Genomic DNA, 23,942 nt, shown 5'->3' with positions numbered 1-23,942 from the left:
GGGTAGAAATGTTTAGCATCCTCTGCAGAAAACAAGCCCACCGTGCCAGGGGAGACCTTTAGTGAGGTGGATCCTCCTCGGGGATGCAGGACAGCACCAAGGATGCCGTCCCGGGCACTGTGCACAGGCAAAGTAGAGGCTTGGGAGCCTGTGGAGCAGCTGGCATTCTTGGCAGGAGCAGGACTGGGTCACCTCTCTGAAAACACAAGCAGTCGCCTGATAAATATAGCCAGAGAGTTTTAGATAAACGTTACAGCTTACCTTTATCTGCGGTGACTGTAGTTATTTTCGCTCATCATCAAAAGAAACTGCTGGATGTAGGATTAAAGCAAAGGAATGATGTAGACACATAAATTATGAATTTTGCATCACAAATTATTGCCTAAAATAGCATGATGCACCAAATACATCTCAGGCAAGCATTGTCAAGTTTTGAAGGGCTGGAAATGACACCAGCTTCAGGGAAAATAAATCATTTCTTTGTATATCCTAAAAGAAATTGGGCAACTTTCCTTTACCTATTTGGCATCCAATAGTTCCTAATCTCTGTATACAACTTTTGCCACAGCAATGCTGGGTTTTGGCTGCTTATCTTGAAAGGCTTCACTGGGATTTGATTTTCAGAAGGTCATTGCTAAGCATTTGCTAAAACCCTGCTGTCAGGAGGGCATCAGAGAACCAAACACTGAGACTCCCAAACCCAGATGGTCACTTTTGGGCAGGAAGATGACTTTCTGCATCTTTCCTACCTCTTCTCACTTCCTCATCACTAAGTGCCCAGGAACTTGCAACATGGGACCATTAATATTCCTTAGCCAACTTTCATGGTTTCCACATCAGAGCTTTGGGGCAAGAGACTTCCTTTTCAGAGGACTCTCAAGGCAGGAATTTGGCTACAGAGGACTACAGAGGGTGAAAAGGGGAAAGGCCTGGGTAGAAGAAAAACACCGGTGAGACCTAGATACCCAGATCACCGGATAGCTGCATAAATAATGTTGTTTATTGTGGCTAGGGCTCCCAGGCTTACCACTCTTGGTGTTAACCACAGCTGATGGGACACCTGCCCATACGCCGCGGTCCACTTCTGCCCCAGCCCAAAAGAAACTTTGGTCTACTGCCTGCCCAGCTCCTAATAAGAAATGAAATTCCCTACCTTGCACATTATCTTTTATCTGCACTTTTACCAACACCACTATCACTGTATCTCTCAGAGGCAAGATTATTCAGACTCCCTGCTGGGAATCTGCAGCATCACTGCCACACAGAAAGAAGCGCACCCATAGACTGCAAATAGAGATGTTTCTGATATACGTGGAACAGATTTGGGCATACCCAGCTATATAATTATTATCATTTCTGCTTCCTGGAAAACATTTCTTGGCATCTGATCGCTGCTAGAAGCAGCTGCTGGTTTGCGTTCAATTCAGGGCCCGGAGATCTCCAGAACATACCTGTTTTCTTCCTTGGCTTTATGTGATGGGAATTTAGTGAAGAGTGACAGACTTGCTGCTGGGGTGTCTGTCTGCCACCTTTTTGTGAGACTGAGAGAGCTGCTTAGTTTGGTCCCCAAAATGCATTTCCACTTACTCATGCTTCCAGAAACGATGGACAGGCTCCCTTTTCCTTCGGGGGGTGAAAGTCGCTCAGTCCCCACTTTGTTATCTTCTGGACATAGTGTTAGACCAAGGTGTTTACTCAGGTATTTTCATTTTGAGAAATGACTCCAACGAGGGGAATGAGTTTTACTGCAGGTTATTTAACACCCTCAAGCTCTGTTGCTAATTTATGTTGGTTTGCTTTAAATATACATAAACGCTGAGTCTAAATGATGAATGGTGGTGAACAAGTAACTGGGAGACAAAATCCACAAATACTCCAGTGCTAATTTGTTTTCTAAGCCAGGAAGACAGGGGAGATACTACTTCTATGTCATGCTTCAGTAAAACCCTGGGTAACATTCCTGAGTCCTCCTTTCTCTACTTATCAGCTGGTTGTACGGCATTCACCCTACATTATTTAGGCAAAGAAAAGAGAATCCCTGCTGTGGTGTCCAGCAGCCTTATTAAAAAAAAAAAAAAAGAAAGAAAAAAGGGTCAGGAAAGCCTGAACTTCTTTGTGGCTGTGGACGTATCTTTGCAGGAAAAGGAGGTGGATCCAGCATCAGCAGGCTCGGAGCACTTCATTGTGGCAGACGAATTGATTTGCAAGGCAGAAGATTGCCTGATCATTTTGTCTGAACAACTTAGTTGTCTAGACTTAGCTAATGCATATGCCTATACCCCTCGTATTTAACAAACCTTGTCCTGAGCATATATCAGGGTTCAAAAAGGATTCAGTAACTCATTGAAAGATATTACAGCTCTTTTTTATGCATCCAGAGCGAGAGCAGAAAGACATCGGAAAGGTATTATGAGAGAGTGAACGTTTATCTGAAATGCTATTTATATTTCATTGAATTGGCTGAAAAGGACCGCAGAAGGCCAATAATGAGCAAGGGAGTCAGGCAGGCAGGCAGCCATCCCACCGTGCACAAAGGATGATATCTTGATGGATGATTTAATGACTCCAACGTGTGCGGAGGGGCCGGAGCCCAGGTGGAAATATTCTGTGTTCAGGGCACAGCTTGAGTGGGGAAAAAATGTGATGCGGTGCCTGCTTTCTCCCTCGCTTACAGTTTGATGGTCCTTGTGCTGCTGGTTTTGATTCTCACGGGGCCGTTCCTCCTTGTGACGGCAGGAGTCATGCCTGCCTTCTCCAGGTCCAGGGCTCTTTTGGGATGAATTAACTCATCAGATTTGCATTGAGCCCCAGCCGCTCACCTTAGCACATCCCGCAGAATGAGCCTGAACAAGCGCTGTTGTGTTTAACTGGGTATTTTCCCTAACACCCTAATTTCAGGAATGAGCCAGAAAAAAACCAAAATAGAGCACCCAGCCTGGAGCCGGGAAGAGATAAAGCTGGGGGGATATCTGGCCAGGGTAAGGAAGCAGAAAGAAGGAAGAAAGGTTTTCTGAACGCAGAGCCATTTTGGAGAGGCACATTTCTGCTTTATGGTGAGGTGACTACAAACGGTGGTAATTAAAACCAGCTCCCCGTGTCATCTTCTCATATATATGCAAGACTAGACCGTCGATGTCAGACATCAGCATAAAATCTGCTGCAAGTGAAGAGACAGACAAGTGCAAATAAGCCCTCCATGAGTTTTCAGTGATAGATGTAAAAGATCAAGTGTTTAGGGCTGACCTCATGCCTGAGTTTGGCTTGTCTGTATAAGACCAGATTATCCGTGAGGTCAGTGAAATCTTTACTGACTGTAACCTCAACCTCAGCTTGTTCGAGTTAGTGGATATATAGTCCTCCAAGTGCTTTGAGTACTTTCATATAGCCTGACTTCCCCATAGAGCATGAAAACTCTATACATGGCTGGCTGACCAGTGACTTGCTTAATTAATGTTTGAAAAATCAGCTTGTGCTGCTTTTGCATATTCATCTATGGATGATGGATGCTACCCCTGCAGGGCCATTTTGCTGATGGAAACTATCCAGCTCACCTGCAGGTCTTTTATTATCGAAGCAAATCAGTGAAATGTCTCTTTGAAAAGAGAAAAAAAAAAAATCCCCCACCCTATTATTGAACTGTGAAGTGCCATCAACAGTACCTATGTTGTACAGGTCCCATTTCTGAGCACAGAAGTCCCAGTACGAGCCTCAAACAATACGTTTAAATAATCTTGTGAACTTTGGTATGTGCTAAAAATGCCTCCAATGACATTTACCACTGTTCCCTAACCCAAACACTGGGAATAATTATCTTTTATTGACACATGTTCTGTGTTGAGATCAAGAGGCTGTCGAGCTGCATTTCTTTTATTTGCATTACTGGAGGAAAGACCAAATGGAACAAATGTAATCAAACATTTATTTTTCTTCTCCTCTGATGTCGTGGCCCTCCCCGTTACATTTCTGACAAAAGCACGATGCAATAGCGATAGCTCTGCGGGGATCGATGCAGTAGACTGGATTTTGGCTTGCCTAGCAGGCTACTAGCTATTTATGGCAAGGCAATAATGGGAGAAAAATGCCATCACGCTGAGTTGGTAATGCTTGGCTCTTACTTCTTCGGGATTTAAATGAGTACCCAAACTGCAGGGCAGCAGAGAGTCTGTCCCAGGCTTCCTGACTTGTATTTACAGCTGGCCCTGAGTGACTCTGTTATCTAAGGGCTCTAACTAAGCCTTTCTAATTAGTCCTTTCTCAGTAATATCGCCACACCCTCTTGCTCCTTAATTGCCAGAGTTGTTTCTTTTGTCTAGATAATAGCAAGAATTAGGTCTTCTTTAGATCTGAAAAGGCCCACAATTGTGTCCACACAACTCAAACTGCAAAATCTACGTTGGTAAGGTTACTTCTGAATTTATAGTGTCATCTGCACGTAGTAAGAACACAACAGCCAGGTTTGTTTTTCTGCACTAAAACCGATCAACTAAGGAAATGTACTGCGTCGCCAATAATGCAGCTGTATTTTTCACAGGTTCCCTATTTGAAAGCCCTAAGAGTCTTGTTCCCACGTTTTTTTATACCCAAAACTGAAATAAGTTGTGTTAGTGATTTACGTTTCCAAGAGCGCAGATATCAAGAGCTCTTGCAAGCTGGGACAGTTAATTTCATTAAGGGCTGCAGAATAAAGGATAATCATCTCAGCTACAGCTTGGCAATAGCTTGGAACAAATCTTCAGATATGAGTGTAGGAAAATATTGGTTTAAATGCTTTCCCTGCAGCTTTGAATGACAATGAGATGGAGAGAGAGTCTGAAATAGATGCATAACTTGAACTGCAAGCAGCAACTGATAAGGAAACTGGGGCAGAGGGAATGACTCAGTTGGCTGTGGTGCAGTAGCAAATCCACATGGGGCTTTGGAAATGTTCATCCATGCCAGTGATAATGCACCAACCGCAGAGATGATTATGACAGTCAAAGAAATTCAGAGAGCAGTAATGAAAAATAACCAACGCAATGAACCAGTGGGAACTTCAGAGTCAAAGGGCACAAAGGACGACATTTTGAAAATAAAAGGAAGAAAAGGGACTGAGAAGATCTTTGATCTAAGGGCTTCTTCCTGCAGGTTTTATCTCTCCAGACACAAAAATACAAGGCTTATGTCTATTCCCTTAAGAACTGAACAACATGTCAAAGAGGGGGTGAGAGAGAGAGAGAGAGAGAGAGAAGGCCTTCCAAGATAATACTTAATCATCATAAAAATGCGTGCATGAATGTGATAAAGAGAAAAAAATTGCATATATCTTAAAAACAAATATGTAACCAAATAGTAAAAAAAAAAAAAAAAAATGTGCAGTAATGTGTGCAGTGACTTGGACAGAATAGGATCGATAAATATACACTGCCAGCTGATCTCCTTTCGTAAGATGCCTATTCCATATTTCAAGGGAGTGTCTTCCTTTTTCAACCAAGTGGTCCCTAATCCTGGCAGATAACATATCGATGCTTACATGTCCTGTTTTGGGGCTTCATGCAAGTATTTTCCATTCTCTTTTCTTTTCAAGGTCTTTTTTCAATGTATTTGCTATATACATAAACAGGTCTTTAGGGACCCACTATAGAAAGCAGTGTTGAGAATAACTCCATCTTCATATCTCATTTCACACTTCTAGGGGCAATCACATGAAAGTATCCCCTTTGGGGAAAGGGTGACTCTTAAATTGTGTTTAAGCCCTTATTCAGAAAATCAGAAACCCCAACTCAGTTCCATTGCATCTCTATCAGGGGCAGCAAAGGTGGAGGCTGAAACCTTACCTGTCTCCTAGCTTATTTGTCACCACCCTCCAAGCCAACGTACATTAGGTGTTAGGAACTAATATGGAAGTACAAGAAATGGAGGAGTGTTGTGGGTCCTTCAAACCCCAGCAACCACACTCCTCCTCTTGGCATCAGCAACGGGGATTGTATTTCTTCACTAGCTATGCACGTGCCCTGCCGCTGTCTGCTCTGCCTTCATGGAAATTCAGGTTAGCTTCTGCTCGGCTTCGTCTGCTTTGCCTCAGGGTTTTGGCAGCTACGCATGCGTGCAATTTTCTCTCAGCTCTGCCTAAATTAAGAGAGGCTTGAAGGTGCGGCTGGAGAGCTTGAGTTGGGAGTTACTGAGTGGGGCAGGTCATGGTCCATTAGCCCCTGCAGCCTCTCTGGTGACCCCCGACCAAAGCCCTCTCTTACGTCGTGTGTCCCCCATGCATCACACTTGCTACTGACCTGCATGTGGGAATACGATAACTGGCATTTAGCTCTGTGAACCCTCGCATGCGGTAAAACTCCCCAAGAAACATAAACTGGAAGGATGTAATAATCTCTTGCATCAAGCAGGGCGAGGCGAGCAAGCTCCTCAGTGTGTCCAGGCATCCTGAGAGCAAATTGCGGAGAGCTGCAGGACTTTCCCTCAGAGCAGCGTTTTACCAAACTCTACAGAGAATGCAATGCATGTCCCTCCTCATCTGTGTGCTGAATGGGGGGAGCTGCAGGCCCCCCCGTTTCCTTGGTAGGAAGCAGCAGTTTGTGCGGAGGTGTATATGATGTATATGTGCACATTTTTTTATTTATGTATTTATTATCACTAGTCCAAAATCAGCCTTGAAAAAATGCAATTGATCCTACATCTTCTCTCTAGCAGTGTGCAAATGACCTGTGTGTCTGCAGAGCTGGGACATTGCCAGAGCCCTGAGGGTTTCCTGTCTGCAAGAGGTGATGTCCTCACTGCACCTCTGGCTCTACACAGTCCTCGCCCCCACTTCAGAAGTGACACATGGAGGCCCAAAGAGAGATAAAATGTTGTTTGTATTCTCAACTCTATTTAGGTGTGTAATGCTGCAGGCAGGTACTTAGTGGGGTTTCCAGGAGCATCTCTGCAGCGTTCATTCCTGCAGCCCACCTGGCTCTCGTGGTTCCCCAAGGCAAGTGTCAGGGCCCTGGGGCACCCATGGGCCATAACAGCCCTGACCAGTCGTACCCAGGACCCCCGCCCAGGACCCCTGCCCAGCAGCCCCATTGCAGCTCAGCCCTGAGCACCCCGTCCCCACCTGAGCTACACTCCCCTGCCTCCCGGCTGGACCTGGTGCAAGCCCAGGTTGCAAACTCATTGGAAAAACAAGAGAGCTGGGGAGACAAAGATGCTCGCAAGCTGTAGGGTGACCCTGCCAGACCTTTTTGGACAGGGCACATCCCAGGCATCACCCCCGTGCCCTGGTTGCTTTGCAGAGGGCAGAGCTCTGGTGTCCCGTCACTCCTACGTCCGCACTCTTTATTTCTAGGTAGAAAGCACCTCCTGAGTCACCCTTGTCCCAGGTCTGCTTCCCTGGCTTAGCTGTTGTGCACAAGCCTAATGGAAGCATTTATGATCAAATCCCTTCCTTCGGGACAGATCTAATGTGTTTTTTACCTCCCATTAACATCACTCATGCACTTTCTAACATTAAGAGACAACGTCATGTGCTCCTTCACTGCTGTACCAAGACGGCTTTGGGTCTCACTGTCTTAGGGACTTAGAAGTAATATAAAATCTACTTGGCAAAAGGCAGGGCTTGCTATCTGATTTAAGTGGGAAGGAGAAAGATTTAACACCGGGAGGAGTCACCTTCCCAGCTGGCCTCTAAATCTATGCCTGCAAATCCCTCATTTGTCTGACCAGACCGCATATTTTAAAAGCTTTGAGGTTTTCTTTAATTGGTTTAAGAGCTTGGCTAATGCATAAGGTATAGCGAAAACCATCTCTGTGTTACACATGATTCTGGGTTCTATCTCACCACTCTTCCCACAGCCTGAAATGAAAGAAAATAACACAGCCGATTACAGGCTGAAGCTGTATGCTTTGCAGGTTTACATGCCTGGGAGCAGCTTGGGATCTATCTATACACTTTAAGTGTTGTTGTTTAGATTTGTATTTTGCTATAGATATAAAGAGGAAACCATTCCAAAGACCTCTCTGCTAGGAAGATTTTTCTTGCCTATTATTAGCACTCTGCTTCTGCAGCAAGCGCTCATGAGCCAATATGCAGAGTTTTAAAGGACTTCAAAGTGTCATTTGGAACCAAGTGATATGTGTGTTAAAAAGGGTTTAATGGAGCTGCAGTCACTGTAGCACAGTGTCTTTTTATAGCAAGTTTTTACAGCATTAAGAAAAACATCCTGCAGATTTCAGTAGGATTGGCATATGGATAAGGTACTTTGCACTATGATTTTTGTTTATCTGCTTAAAAAAAAAAACAAACTAGCATTTCTAGCTATAGGGAGAATGATAAGCAGGAAGAGGTCTGCAAAACACAGGCAACAGCTATTACCTCTATTTTGGGTTTAATTCTTTTTTTCTTTTTTAGAAGAAAAACATACATTTGGAAGCCAATGGCTTGATTTAGAGAATGGAGGTATGGATTGATTTGTATTCACATTGAAGCTTTTAACAGTCTTTTTTTTTTTTTTTCCCCCCAGAGCCACTGGATTATATTATCGTTATCAAATTCTGCTTATCAAAGTTGAGGCAAACTTTCCGGAACTGTCTTTAAAAATGTCATAGGTCAGGCTCCCACAGAAAAGAAGTGGTTTGCAAAAAACCCCACATTAAATACTAAAGCTGACCTGAACCCTGTGCGGTCATGTTGATCTGCAGAAACACCTGAAGATTTGTCAGGGAATCACTGATTTTAATATATTCCCTATTTTTCCTTTTACAACACCATTTATGAGTCTCCTTTAATTACACCCAGGAAGCGTGTGGGGATGCCAAACGGGACAGGCTCCTCATTGCCCTTTAGCAACCATGATGACAGCCTGCCCACGTCTGAAAGAGCCAGGCAAGGAGTGGAAAGGAAAGATGAGTACCTGCGGCCGGCTGGGGCGGGGGGTAAGAGACTTGCCCAGGGTTAAACAAAAAGGCAGAGGCAGAGGTGGGATGCAGCCCTGGCCTTCCAGTGCCTCAGTCCTACATCATACCCTTATAGCCATCCTTGCATCCACAGTGTCTGGGATTTAGCTGTTTGGACTTGTTCCACCTCTGAAGCGACGTCATTTAAACGTGTTTTACTCTCTGCTTTTCCTTCAGGCTGGGGAGCGATGGGTTTCCGCCTTATCTGGGGGAATTAAAAAAAAAAAAAGAGACAGGGAAACTTTTAGTTGTTGTGACTGCCAAAGCAGGAAAAGATCAGGATTTTTTTCAAGCCTCGCAGGCAGCGGGGGGCTGCAAATGAATGCGCTCAAAGCTGATGAGAACAGGGGTTCAGCTCCGCCGCTGCCCCTATGCCGGCAGCTGCCTCCCGTCCCCGCCGGCAAAACCCCGGCGTGGGAGCCCCGTGGCTGCAGTGCCCCGACCCTCCCACCCACCGCAGCTCCGGCCAGAGCAGCCTCTTCCCTTTATTTTTCATGCCCTGTCCTCCCGAACAGAAACCCTGGTCAAAAAAATCTTACAGAAGCAGCCGGAGATACATTTTTTTTCTTGTCTGCAGAGGAGGGCAGAAGAGTGACGGTGGGGGGGGAAGGGTTTGTGGGGTTGGTGGTTTTGGTTTTTTTTGTCTTTTTGCAACACTAGTTGTTCAGGGGAGTGTCTTGCGTTATTAATGCTGAGTGGCTCTGGTACTGCGGTTTAAGGTCGTTAGTCATCCGCGGCTGCCACAGGAGACACGGGAGCGCTGAGCCAGAGCTGTTCGTGCAACCCTCGTGGTCCTCCCAGGCCGGCAGGTTGGGAAGAGCGTCAGCCGGGGCAGCGGGGGCGCGTGGGGGGTGCGGAGAGCGGCCCGAGGCCGTGGGGCATCCTCCCAGCCCAGTCTCGGGGGGCCCACGGGCATGGGACTCGCCGGGCTGCGGTGGGTGGCTGCGCAGCCACCCCGAATGGCCTGAGAGGGGCTGAGGGGTGTGCGAAGGGCAGGGGCCCGGAGGGCACCCGTGGCGCGTGAGTGCGGGGTCCTCCGTGCGCCCCGTGAGAAGGCAGGCGTGCGTGTCCCCGCCTGGGAAGCAGTCCCTGCGTTACGTATCGCTACACGGACACGCGAGTCTCCCTGCACCTCAACGAGCTGCTGACGAGACAAGGATGCAGGATGCTCCCCGAGCATTACGGGAATACAGGTCCACGTGCGCCCTTCCCACCTGATTTCTTCCTTTTTTTCCTTCCGTAGGATGAGGGGGTCTAGGCAAACATTCCTTAATTTATTCTGCATCCTCTGGCTCCCGCTTCTGCTGAAGGCTGCCTCTTCCTCCCCTCTCCCCCATGGAAACGACCCACCACCCCCTTCGCTCCCCTCTGGGCTGTACAAAGGACACACCTGCGTCGGTATGTATTCAGGTTTTGTTTGCCTGCTGGACTAGTTCATTTGTTACTCCACTGGTGAGCCGAGAATTGCTATGCACATCATAAATCACTCCTTTATCTGTTTCAACAGCTGTACTGCAAAATACTCATAGTCTTTGGCGAAATAATCACCGAAGACTTTGCAAGGCCAGCATGGGGTCTGGAGTTATTTTATGATTTTGTTTTTGAGTGGCTGCTTCCCAAAGTTCATGTTTTTGCTCTGTGGGGAACGGCATCTGAAAAGCTGTAGGTCTGGGACCTGAAAACAAGGTGTTATGGGATCCTAGTATTTGTTACGGTTCACGATGAATTTTGCTTAACTGCAGGAAGACACAGTTTCCCTCAGACTTGCCCAGGGTCTCCTCACTGATTTCATTGCCTGGGAAACTACTCTTAAGGATAGTCGGTCCATACTTGGGCCAGAGAGCTTTGTGGTCTGGATGGTCGACTCTGGATAGCCAAGTTGCGAGGGCTGTTTCCGCACATTTCCTTTCCTTTTTGCGAGCGCATGCCTCCGCATGACCCGTACTAAAGTGGGGCAAGTGTGTTTTGGCAACCCCCCGTCTCGTGTGACTTTGGTGGCTGTGGTGATCTCCACAGCAGCTCTAGCTGGGGGTATCCTATAGCCTCAGCTGACTACGTGATTCCCAAAGCAAGACCAGTAACACCAAAGTCAACGTGAACTGTGGGTATCTCTGCACCAGAAATGCCCTTGGCATGAGGCTCTGTGTGCCTAGAGAGATGTGGTAGCTTACGTTTATGTTTTTTATGTGAGCAAATGTTAAATGACTGTTATGTCTTATGTATTATGATAAAAAGTTTTATTTTGTCTTCGTTTAGCTTTTCAGGGCACTTTTGTGCTGTAAACATAAACCCTGTCATGGCTTTCCATCCTTCAAAAGGAATTATTTCCTTTCAGCCCAAAAATATTTTCACTGCGGCTCAAGGAACACAATTAGAAAAAATAACCCTAAGCTTGATAAAAACAGGTTTTTGCCTCACTTCTGAGCCGTCCACAGTGCCCCTGCAGATTTTGGCACCGGCGAGGCAGGGTGAGCTGAAAGCGGAGCAAAGTGGGGGAGGTGAGGCTTGCGCAGCCCCTGCCAGGGTTCAGCCACCAGCCAGAAAACGAAAGCGAGCCGTGAAAAGCAGAAATAGCTGTCAGAGACTGGCCTCGTTTGGGCCGGCAGCCATGCAAGCAGAGACCGAGCAGCTACCAGAATGAGAGGGAAGTGGTGGTTTTTAATGGTGAGATCTTTAGGCAGCTACGGTTTTGATGGTACAGGAAAGGTGGTGAGCATGCTCGCCTGTAGAATTTTTACAGTGGTGTTTTTTCAAATGTCACGTGTGAGCGTTGTCTGCCCCTTCCATCCTATTGACCCAGAAAGGCTCTAAATTCCTAAAGTGACTGCACATTGCATTGAAGTTGCCTTGCACAAGATAAGTTCTGCTTTTTTTTCCTCCCAAAGGGAGGAAAGCTGCACCAGCCCTATTGCGGGCACCACCAATGCCATCTCCCCGGCATGTTTGTTCAGTGGGGAGACACCAAAAAGCCTGCCTCCCACACCAGTTGCTCTCTCTGAGGTGTCCCTTCAGCTAAAAGCATCCACGTGAGCTTGACTCAGGACCAAAACAGACTGTCCACACTTCTGTAAACTGCAAGCTAAAAATGAAGCGTGCAGAGCATTAAAACTGCAGGGGCTGGGCTAGCCCAGACGGCCACCTCTGGGCTTTCACTGACTAGCTGCTCTCTTGACTAACCCTTGAAAACACTGACAAGCCATCTGTGTCTCCTCCTTTTCAGAGGCAGGAAAGGGAAAGCACGGAGGAGCTGATGGTTACACTTGCGGTGGCATGGAGCAGGGCCAACGTCAGTTCTTGCAGCTGATTCAGTGACCAGCCCTCCTAGGAGCAGAAATTAAGCCGAGATCAGCTTAATCTCTAGGAGAAAGATTGTGATTTCCTTTCAACAGCTTGACCCCAGACCCTGCTAGCTCACTTTGCTATCTGGGGAGGCATTGGGAAAGAGCCATGAGAACTTCCTCTGTGTCTTCTTGGCCTCATAGATCAAGGCAGCATTTTTAATGTGAGAAATGCCTGCTGCCAAATGTATAGGAGATTTTCTTGAAGAAATGGACTTTTTCATGCAAGTTAAATGTGTGGTCAGGTGTCTAATCTTTCAAAGTTATTTGCCTCTCTTTTCTGAGGGAAATGAGGTGGCTGCATATAGAATAGTCATTTCTGATCACTCCTGTGTGTGTACCACCTGCATGATCAAGATTGCTATGTTAGTAGCCAAAGAAAGTCAGAAAATGGATGCTCTTTCAGTAATAAAACCAAGAAAATATTTTCCATGAAGCCTTTCCACTGAAAGTATCACACTTCTTGAACAAATAAGTAGAAATGATATGACAGGAGAGCGAAATGCAGCTCTGGTACCTCCGTGGAACGCGATACCACTTGGTTGCTTCCTTCTTCTGTTCCCCTTGCTAGCGGTGCTCCCTGGGTAGGCACCATCTGCCCCAGTATATTCTGGTCGTACTGGGAAAGAGGCTGGAAGCTTCAAGGGACTCCCCTGCCCTTAGCACATCCTGGAAAATGTATTTTGGGTAGGCATCTATATGTCGATACAGAATAGGGCTGGAGGAGAGGAGGGTATGCGTCCAGGGAGGTGCCACAGCAGGCTGAACAGTTCAGACGACTCATAGGGGGAGGCTGGCCAAAATATTTCTGCTTTCAGATTGTTACTTGTCTAAAAAAGAAGGTGACTTTTTCACAGCAAACTTAATTGTGTTAGAAAACATTTAGACAGAAGTTTTAATCAGCCTCAGTAACTATAGAAAAAGTCACATCATTTTTGCTGTGTTTTCTTGAAAAATTTGTCTACTTCATTCAAAGAAAGTCTTTTCATAATTGACTTGGCGTAAAAACAAAGCATCCAAAAAGTGTTCCCACCTAAAAAGGGATTTAATACTACCGACTTTTAGAATTATGGAAAAGCGGGGGAAAGAACCTGATGATAATCCTGCCAGCCACAAGATCAGACGTAGTACACCTAAGCAGTTCCTAATCATCTCCAGCCTGCTCTTAAATAGATACATGGTCTTTCTCTGGCCCTGTCACTAGAAGAATTTTCCCAACATGTGACAGTCTCTTTCCTCCTTCAGTGTTTCCCACCTCCCCAGGCTGGAAAAATCCCCCCTCTTTGCATACCGTGAAATCAGCTCAGGCCCTTCCTCTGGGCCTCTTGCACACTTTGCATGTGATATATTCTTCTGCTTTTTCCTTATGGTAGATAAAAGGGCTTTAGTAAGTTTTCCTATATGCAAAGGCCCCTGAACCTGTTTTTCCTCATGTAAAGACAGTGAGTTTTTGCCCTGTGCACTAGTTTTGGAGTTGGATGCTAGGTCTGGTTTTCGTTTCTGGGTTTGTTACCGACTGGCAGTACGGCTTAAGGGATTTATTCAGGACGAGACCTAGAAACCCTTTTGCTAGGTGCAGCCTGACAATTTCAGCAGGGCATCCTGAGAACAAGATGCTGTGTATTTCTTAAGTATGAATGAGCCCTTCAGATACTCAGGTCTTTAATTTTCCCCATCTGTTAAATGAGGAAAATACCGCCCATTTCACAGGGCAAGCAAAGTTTTACTTAAGTTAATGTTAAGGTACCCAAAGATAGTACAGCAACACTGGTAACTGTTGACACTGGTGTTAATGTTTTGTCATACCTAAGATCACATTCTTTATTTTTCTACTATTTCTGATTAATTTTTAAAGATTTTATTCCACACCTCCCACCACCCCAAATTGCGACAGAACCCTTAAAGGGTCTTTGCAAATCGTTCTGTTCTCTAGCAAAGGTGATACTCCATCCAGAAGTATCTGAAGCAACCTCAGGAAAGGCAGAAGCTGCCCTGGAGGACGCAGAAAGCAGGGGAGACACTGAAAGACAGGAGGGAACTGCTGTATTCATCTCTCTTCAACATGGTGAAGAAAGGAAATTTGGGGAATTGTAGATCAGTCGGTTAAACATCAATTCCTGGAAAAATCCTGCAATAGTTAGTAAAACTTTATAAAAGCACCTTTCAAAAGTAAATATGAGTAAGAGCCTCACTGGATGTATCAAGGAGAAACAGTGTCAGATCGATCTAATTTTCTTTGCTGATGGGATAATGGCATGTAGACACAGAAGAAGTCGTAGATGCTACAGCTGGACTTTAGTAAGGCTTTTGGCACCACCTCAGCACTAATCTAGTGGCTGAGAGATATGTGACATTGATTAAGCTTCTACAGGGCAGGACAAAACTGGTGGGTAGCCTTGTTCAGAGAGTAATTACGAGTGGCTCACTCCCTAAGTGGAAGGATGTACAAAATGAGGTCTTTCTTGGACCTCTGTTTTGAACATAGTATCATTCCATCTTTTCATTAGCCAGGATAACGGAATAGTGTGCTATTAAATTAGCAGCTCATATAAAGCCGAAAAGGTTTGCAAGTGCAATGGAGGGCAGGATTAAATTAAAAGCAATCTTGAAAACTTGGGGTACTTGCGCCCAAAAAAGATCGTTTCAGTATGGGTATGTTGAAGACACTTCAGCAGAAATAGTCAATGACACAGGTAGTGGATGAGGAAAGACCGACTGGGTAGCATCCCTAGGGAAGATCATCCAGGCTTGTAGTGGCACAGTGATGGCATGCTGTCACAAAGAACGCACGCACTGCGTACACCGAGATGTGTGAACAGAAGTTAGCTTGCAACACATGTGAAGTAACCCGCTACCTTTCTCAGCATTGACAAAGCCTCAGAGGAATTTCTGCCTTCCCTTTTGGGGCTGTGCATCAAGAATGATGCAAAGCGACAGGAGGTTTTGGAGAAAAACAAACACAAGCTATAAAGAAAGACTGAATAAATTGGAGTTAATTAGTCTAGAGAAGAAAAACTTGAGAAAAGACGTGATATCTGTCCGCAAAAACATTAAAGGGGTGATCCATTCTCCAGGTTCATAACAGCTATGGCAAGAAATAACAGAAATGGATACCAGTAAGGACGTTCAGGTTAGGAAGAAAATTTTCTAATGGTAGTGATAAGTGAGCACTGTCATCAGTTCCTGAGAAGGCTGTAGAAGACCTCATTAGAGATCTTACCAGATCCGTGTCTATCCTGTCCCTTTGGAATGGCATAGATGCCATAGGTCAGCTGCTAGGGCAGAGGCTTGTATAAGATGGCTTCTTCCAGGCTGGCTTTTCAGGGCTTCTGTGCTGTGACCGCAAGAACCATTTGCAAATAGCAGGGTTTATTTATTTTCTCCCCAGCAGTAGGCTGCCGTGCTCTTTTGGCGATTAACTTTGGCTGCCCTTTTTGGAATGAGACGATTAGTCAGGGAGTGCTCAATACAGCCGGACAGCAGTGCTTTCCATCTTCTTTGCTACTGAGCGGAGATCCTGTGTGTCAGCAGCTGGGGAAGCAAATTTCCCCATCTTTCTGCTCGATATAATGCCATTCTCAGCAACCTTCGCAGGTCATCTCTTCCATTCACCCATGAGCACATAATTCCTAGAGTATGAAGAAGCATGGTTTTGAAACATATTTTCAGCTCTGATTACATTAAAGAACGGATGTTTCCGAGCTTCCCAGCAGCGTAAAGTGCCGACCTCTACCTGTGTTGATTTGTGTGATAGTCAATGTCCTCAACAATTTGCCTCTATCTAGCTGTGCATGAGTGCAGGGATGAAATATGCCCTGCGGAGCGGCAGCAGGACCGGTGGCATTTGGAGTTCCCAATAACTTCACACAATGGAACATGCCAAATGGAGTTGGAGGCTTTTAATAACTGCGCTCAGACAAAGTGGCTGTGCACATATTGTCTGGGGAGGCACCATGACAGAACGTATAATTTACAGCTCTATGAGTTCTGTAAAAAGGCCATGCCCAATATCGGTGTAGCACCACAATGTATTTTACTCTGAAAGGCTGGGAATCGACTTTGATTACAGCTAAACCAGTGCCAAGCCGCAGCACCTCTGTTCACTTCACCTACATTGCTCACTTTACTCGGTGGCAAAATTTGGCCTGATGATCAGTAAAAAATACCAAATTTGACCATAATGTTTTTTCCTATGATTATACTTTGGATAGGAAAACCACAGGCATGTGAGTAGTACAGTAGAGATACTAAAGCAACTATTAAAATAGGAATATTTTCTACAGGGATTCATATTTTTCAGCACCTTCTGGTAAAAATTTCATCTTCAAAATCACCCCCAGTCTTACTGAAAGTTTATGGCTGTAAAATGCAAGTATATCTATTGATCACAAGAAAAAGGTTTGCTTAGCATACTGACATATATACATGTCTGTGTGTGTAAATACACAATCATATATATTTATATGTGCATTTGTAGACATGGGTAGTCTTGTACGTTTTACATTACTGTTGCTTGCCTTTAGTATAAGTTTTCTTTGATGATCTTATTTATTTAGTATTGATTGTCTGTTTGGTTGCTGATTGCCACAACGTGTGTGCCTCCCACTCTTGTTCGTATGTTAGCCCTATACAGAACTTCTGCTTATGTGTAAGGCAATCACTTTCAGTGGTTTTAGGAACTGTATATCTGAAACAAGTTTTGTGCATTCAGAATCTTAAAATGGTCAAACCTTTGTGACAAGGATGAAGTTACCCAGTTACATTAACTCCCCCTGCCACCATTCAGGCTTCAGTAAATGAATACCCTTTCCTGATTTGGAAAAGGGAAATATGTTAATGGCACACATACACACACGGATTTTTTTCTATTAATTAATGCAGAAAGCATTTCCATTGGAAATGCCTGGGGTTATAGATTTTGTTAAACAGGGCTCTTTAAAGTGTAATGTAGGAAACACTAGGGACACATGTGGCTGGCAGATATGGATACCAGTCTTCCGCTAGATGGAAACTGAATTTTCTGTACCGGCATAACTGTATCAGAGTCTTCATTGGGCGTCTTAAGGAAACCATAATGAATGAATAGAGCAGTGAAGTTAGGGGTCTGAAGTGGCTCACTGCTATTGCATGGGCAACGGAAATGATAATTGATATTCCAGGGTTTGCTGGTTTTGTTACAGAGCTACAATGCACTCAAAATACTGCTATATTGATATTAATATTTCAAAAATGTCTTTAGCCAGTATAATATATGTAATTTTATGCCCAGTGACAGGTTTGGTAATAGTGTACCATTTAGCATTTCCAAGATATTTTATGATGTTTAGCAAATTTAGCGGGAAAAGGTCTTGTATATGCCAACATATTTGAATATGGATACCTATAATTATATTCCATCACTTCAGTATCTCTATGAAATACGTTAACTCTGTAAATGGAATAGGGAGCAAAGTCTGAGTTAAAAGACTTTTACACTCAGATCCCTTTCTAAATTACCTTTCAAAACAACAAATCCTCTGGCTGTATATGGGAAAAGAACTATCCTAACTTTGCATATACAGTTAAGTCATTTGAGCTGAACATTTCCATGCTGGAATGAAATCTTGGGGTTATAAAGAGCTGTTCTTTGCAAGTATCAGCTCGGTGCTGAGAAGCAGTGAAAGAAGGCAAAATGGGTATTGCGAAATATTGGGAAAGGAATATGTAGTGAAAAAGAAAACATTCCTGACTTTGCATATCCATGGTCTGCCTGTACCTAGCATACCCACGTGCATGTCCCCATCTCAGAGGAGAAAACCTTATTTCTTATTAGCTCCCCATGTGAATACTCTTATTTCAAACAGGAATGTCTTGTTCCAGGTTGAACTGGAACTGGAGTAGATGAATTCGGAAAGAGGTGTTTTTATGCCAGATCAACAACATCTGCACGAGGATTAGCAGTATCGTCTTTTTAGACAGGCTCTGGGGACTCCTCATCTGTAGGCTTTAAGAGATGCATTGGAGCCTATGATCATCTACAAATGGAAGAAGCAAAGAATGTGTTTTGGGAAAGCCTTCATCTTCTATATAAAAGCAGGCATGTGATAGATGGGGTCATCTATACAGCGGCTTGCTGCTGCAGGCAGATATTTGAGGCAGAGGTTTGCTGCTTCGCCAAGCGAGGCTCCGGCTCCTGCTCCACCGGGAGCGAGCAGGGTGACCACAGCCTGGCCAGCAGCGTTTGCAGAGGGCTGTTTGTATGCCAGACCACTTTTTTGGGCTTATGTCCTCCTTGTGCTCCAGAGAGTACGTTAATTTATGGCTGCGGAACAACAACATGGCTGGAGGGGCAAGAAAGATCTCCGGCACCCAGGAACGTGAGCAAAGGTTGGCAAAGGAGGATGTGCCAGGTGCTAGAAATCCCATTTAACAGAGTTTTACTCAGACAAATATATCTACAAATCTGAAACTTAGAGAGGCAGCTTTCACTATCCAGACACTTCTTGACATCCTAGGTATAATTCTAATTATAGAGCCTTTCAAACGTGTGCGGCAGAAGTGGATTAAGTTAAATAGTCTGCTCAAACTGCCAGAGGCTTCACAGCTAAGAAATGAATTTCTCTAGCTCTGATTTTATTATTGGGATATGATTTTTTTTCCCGAGCTTATTGGAAATGTCATTTTATTATTACACGCTATTTTCAAATACATGGAGAGAAGTATTTCCTGACATGTGAGTTTTCAGATTACTGCTGCTGAGCAAAATGGTTATGGTTTTCTCTTATCTCTTCAGAAATTAATAGCAGATGGGACAAACTATCACTAAAAGAGACAGGCGTTTTATTAATAACAGAGTCTAGTTTCTAATGGCTGGTAGGCATTATAATACCAATGAATTTCTTCCAGAGAAAACATCCTTCAGCCTGTCAAGGCATTGAAACCTACTATTGAAGTGCAACAGCAGAGTCAATTTCTTGAAACTTGTTTCTAAAGAAAATCATGTGCAAGTATAAAAAATTTAGAGCTGTTTTTAACCTTTAATTATGAAGCCTATCTACATTGCCTTATATGTGCTCAGCTCATGATGAGAAATAAATGGCATCTAAATATCTACTAAATTAAAAGCAAACAATAGTTGCTAATGACTGTCCAGATCTGGAAGTGCTTTTCTATTGATGCCAGAGTATTAAAAAGTTTACATTCTCACACACATTCTCACAGTAATTAAAGCAGTGAGATTTCTACAGTCAAAGACGGATGATTTCCCCCTGTCCTTTTTAGCTAACTGTTTTCCATTTTTAGCCAGCAGAATTAAGACCCATTAAATGCTAGGATAACTGGTTGGCATTTCTGATGATATTTGGTGTGCAGGGAGATTTCTGTTCATTTCATTGGAGGGTAGTGGCTTCTTATGCTGCAGCCAACAGTGAATTCTTTTTCTGCCACTAAATCCAGAGAAAGATGATATATATGATTAAAAAGAGAGCAGGTTTGTAGTAGGAGCAAGGATAGTCTGAGTTTAATTTATAGACACTAACCTCTTGAGGTTTTACCTATAGCCCAACACAGGAGATAGGTCGTCCTAGAGGATAAATCTGAATTACTGGGGGGAGCATGTTTTTATCCAAAAACATGGACCCTGGACTACAGTGAGTCCCCTTAGACATTCCTCCTCCCTCCTCCCAGGGTTCAACCGTTTTCCTGAGTAATTTACAATCTCCAACCCAAAAGCTGCTCCTGATGACATCAGTCTAAATGAAAGGCTTTGAGGCCAGCAGAGCCCAAACATAAGCGGGCATCCCCCGGGACATGGCCCGTGGTGGGACAATAAGAGGTGCCAGCAGACCACAAGGACTAAAGAGAGGTGGACCAAGGGCACCTGATAAAAGCCCAGGTAGATGGGGGAAACAGAGAGCAGATCAGCCGATGGCACGCATTGGTGGCACGCATTCCCGGGGAGCACCTTTCCCTCCAGAGGGCAGGAAGACTCCCCAGATTTGAGTCCAGAGACTTCAGCCGCAGCACCTGAGGCTGAGGATGCCCCAACTGGAACCGCAGACCCCTTTGAAAATCGTTCAAAACTTTCTTTGTCGGCTTATCCCGGGAAGCGTAGCGTTTCGTCTGGAATAAGTGCATTTGCGGGGGAGCATTTGAATAACCGAGGTGTCCTCTGCAGGTGCCCAAGGTGGGGAGGGTGTCACAGCATGACCAGAAGCATCCTCTCTGTGATAGTAAAGACTAGCACATTATGAGAGCAAACATTTTGAAGCTCAGCTCTGTGGGTTTTTCCCAAGTTGTCAGGCTATTATTATTGTTATTTATATTCATATAGCATCTAGTAGCCCAAGGTACTGCATTAAGTACTGCACAAACTCAGCAATGGCTCCGTTAATTCTCATGTGAAGCAAATCTCCCTTTGGGCCTGGTTCAATAGACACAAAAGTGTCTAACTAACTGACTTAATCAACATGAAAAATTTCCATTTAATTGCTGGGAGACTGCTCCATGAGTAGGGTTACCTGCATGATTGTGTTTGTGATTAAGAATTCTGTTTCTATTTGGCATAGCTGAACCAAAAATAGCTCCCCGCCCCACGGTACTTTGACAAATGTGAGAGAGAAACTCACATCTTCAGTGGAGACTGTCGTCTTGTATAACAGAGGAAATGGAAACACCAAGGGTATTTTTATCCTCAGCCCAACTTTTTGGATTTCGAGCACTCGGGCTGTTTGTCCATAAGCCCCTTTCTCTGCACCAACTCTACTGGAGGCAAGAAGATAACGAAAATAAGATAACGAGAATGAGAGTCATGGGGACAACGTCTGAGCCAGAGAGAGGGAGGAGCCTCTTTGCACCCCCACCCTGAGACGAATCATTAGGCAGGCTGCTGAGCCTGCGCTTGGGGTGAATAACTCTATTTCAGTGCAAAAGCGGTGCACTGAGGTGCGGCAGGGCTGAGTGCTGCAGCCAGAGGCAAGTTTTTGCCTTGTCTGCCGGGGAAGTCATGGGGCCACGTTGTAAGCTGGTCTCTTCCACTGCAAGAGGGTTGACTTGTGTCAATGTTTTTATCAGGCCAGCTTTTACATTGGAATAAAATCTCTCCTTGCAGCACAGGAGCCAACATTTTTGCACCCAAGGATGCTGTAACTGAAAGCAGAGACATTGCGTAGGTTGATTTCTGTTTGCGCATGGAGTAGACCCGCCACAACGCAGGAAGCACGAGCTGCGGTGCAGGCGGCGGGGGGAGGCGGGCAGCATCCCACTCCCACCGGCAGCGGTTTGCAAGCTTCACTGCGGCAGTGCACGGCACCCTCTGGTCCTGCAGAGGATGAAGGGGTGCCGGAGGCGGGAGACAGACTTTTAGAAAGCTGGACCCAGCCGGAGTCCCCCATTCCCATGCTGCTTGGCGGAGATGCCCAGCATGCAGGTCGTGTGGAAGAGGCAGCCGGGTGTAGACGGGGGATCTGGGGACCAAGAGAGAAGGACTCTGTCCTCTCTGCAAAGTGTGCCGGCAGGCCGCGGCTGGAGATGCAGGAGCGCTGGTTACACAGCACAGGCAAAAAGAGCATCATGTCTCTCTGCTGCAGTTGGTGACACTGTCAGCTCCCTGGCGTGACAGGTTACTGAGCCTCAGGGACATGACATCCCAGATCCCTCTGGTTTTCACCTGCCCCCGTGTCTGAGCTCACGCCTGTGCTTGCAATGGGGGCTTTGCATCCAGGCTTGCAATTTCGCAGTCTGGTCAGGCCGTCCTGCTCCTCAAGCTGCATTGGCATCTGCTCCATTGCTGTTGCCCACTTGCCCCTGGGCTCGGTTCTGCTTCAGCCCATGTTTTGGGGACCGTCTGCTCTCCCAGCTCCTCTGCCCGCTGAAGTATTTCCCGCTGCTAACATTGCTAGCCTCAGCATCTCCTGAGTTTCCTTCTTTCCTCCTTATCTTTACCCCTCATGGACTCCTGGCCCCATGTCTGCTAAGCACTGGCACATCCTCATTTATAGCTTCCTCAAGCTCCTGGTGCAAAAGAATGAGAAGTAAAACCACAAAAGCTGTGTCCTTTAGAAAATTTCAAAGCTAGCTCCTAGCTCCTTCATGTCTTTCCGCTTGGATTCTTTTTTGTCTTTCTGACTTCTAGACAGCAAGATTGTTAGATGAAGGCCTGACCTTGGTAAGAGAAGAAAGGAAGGCAGAGAAAGAATATGTGGTTTTGTGGTTAAGACATAATTTTGGTAATTTAATTTTTCTGAGCCTCCATCCTCATGAATAAAACAGACATAGAAGGTGGGGGAAGGGTAGTTTTGGTTGTCTGTAGGTTGCTCATGTGTGTTAATAGTATGGCCTTGTAAGAACCAAGTTATGCAATGCCTTTTAGGTGTGTTTCCAGCGTGTTTCAAGGGTGTGCACCGCCATCTCAGTGCTAAGCGATGGAGTCGGGCCAGTGTGGCTATGCCCACACTACCCTTGCAAATAAGCCAGGGTCTGTTTTCTGTCTCTGGGGCCATGCAGGGCATGGCTTGCACCCAAACAGCTGAAGTCTCTTGCACCCCTCAACTCTCCCCCCCCCCGCCTCGACTGGGTGTTCTCACCCAAATGTGCCCTGGGGTCTGGTCCCCAGCACAAGCACAAACATTGCCTGGGGCATGGCACAGGGTAAGGCTGTGCTAAGGCACCTGCTAGTGGTTAAACAGGGGCCAGATGGCCCTGGGCTGTTCTTGGAGCCCAAGTCCTGAGCATGCTTTACCCTCCAGCTTGGATGTCCCCTTCAGTTTTAGTTTGGGTCTTTATTATTCTGCCTTTTTTTTTTCTTTATGAGCTATTGTGTTTTAACTAACTGTTAATTCCTTGGGCTAGCCTGTGGCTATTTTTTTGGGGGGGGAAGGGAAGAAGGAATGGCTTGCTTCAGAGTTTTTTCTTGGTTGTATCCATCTCCATTTATTCTCCTATTCTTTTACGCTGTCTGGAGATAATGGCTCTTAGCATGCTTTATAAATCATTCTGCAGAGGACTTTGAGTGAGTGTTTTATTTAATAAGTATGGAGAAGTGGGCTTTTATCCCTGCAAAAGAGGTGGCAAGTTCACTGTAATTTCCACTGGATTACTGTATTTGGGGTAGAAGGAGTAATAGAAGACTCAAAGATATTGGTCTTACAGCAAGTTCCAATTGTATTACCTCCTCTTTGACGTGCTACTTGATCCATAGGAGCATCAAAGTTATTTATGTTCAAAAACAGCACTTTGATTTAATAGCACATAGGCAGGGGTACTTGGAAGGAATTTAAAAGCTCACTTTGAAGAGTTGTGCCAGTCTGAAAACCTGAACATTAATGCTCTTGAGCTTTGGAAAAATGTGGACCTGCAGCCCCATCCAAATGCTGCAGCTCACCTCCATTTCTAGACTGTGTCAGAGCGAGGCCTGAGAGCTGAGATTTCTCGCAGAGGGGAGGAAACAGGGTTCAGCTACAGGGATTTCAAAGAGAAATCCTTATCTAGACTGCTGGAAACTGGCATCCTGGCTCCTTGTCTCCTGGCTGCCTGGGATACCCACCTCTGTTCACACAGGCTCTAAGTCTAGGCAGGGACCTCACTCTGGCTGCCAGGTCTGACTATATTGATCAGACTTTGCATCACCAAATGGGGCTTCTTTATAAAATGGTGAAGCCACTGCAGAAAGAGAGAACACAATGCTGGCCTACAGCCATTTAA

The 23,942-nt window shown here is 45.3% G+C and overlaps 1 protein-coding gene across 1 annotated transcript in view; it reads left to right on the top strand.

Annotated features, from left to right (window-relative positions):
- Positions 1-9,613: 9,613 nt before the first annotated feature.
- Positions 9,614-23,942, top strand: part of AOAH (acyloxyacyl hydrolase) — an 82,375-nt gene continuing 68,046 nt past the window's right edge. Inside the window, 3 exon segments of the mRNA XM_072851415.1 lie at positions 9,614-9,626; positions 9,629-9,734; positions 10,169-10,323. Coding sequence (XP_072707516.1) covers positions 9,614-9,626; positions 9,629-9,734; positions 10,169-10,323 — 274 coding nt within the window.

Source organism: Ciconia boyciana, chromosome 2 (genome assembly GCF_034638445.1).
Source record: "Ciconia boyciana chromosome 2, ASM3463844v1, whole genome shotgun sequence".
Taxonomy (NCBI): domain Eukaryota; kingdom Metazoa; phylum Chordata; class Aves; order Ciconiiformes; family Ciconiidae; genus Ciconia; species Ciconia boyciana.
This window is presented reverse-complemented; position numbering and strand designations above follow the sequence as displayed.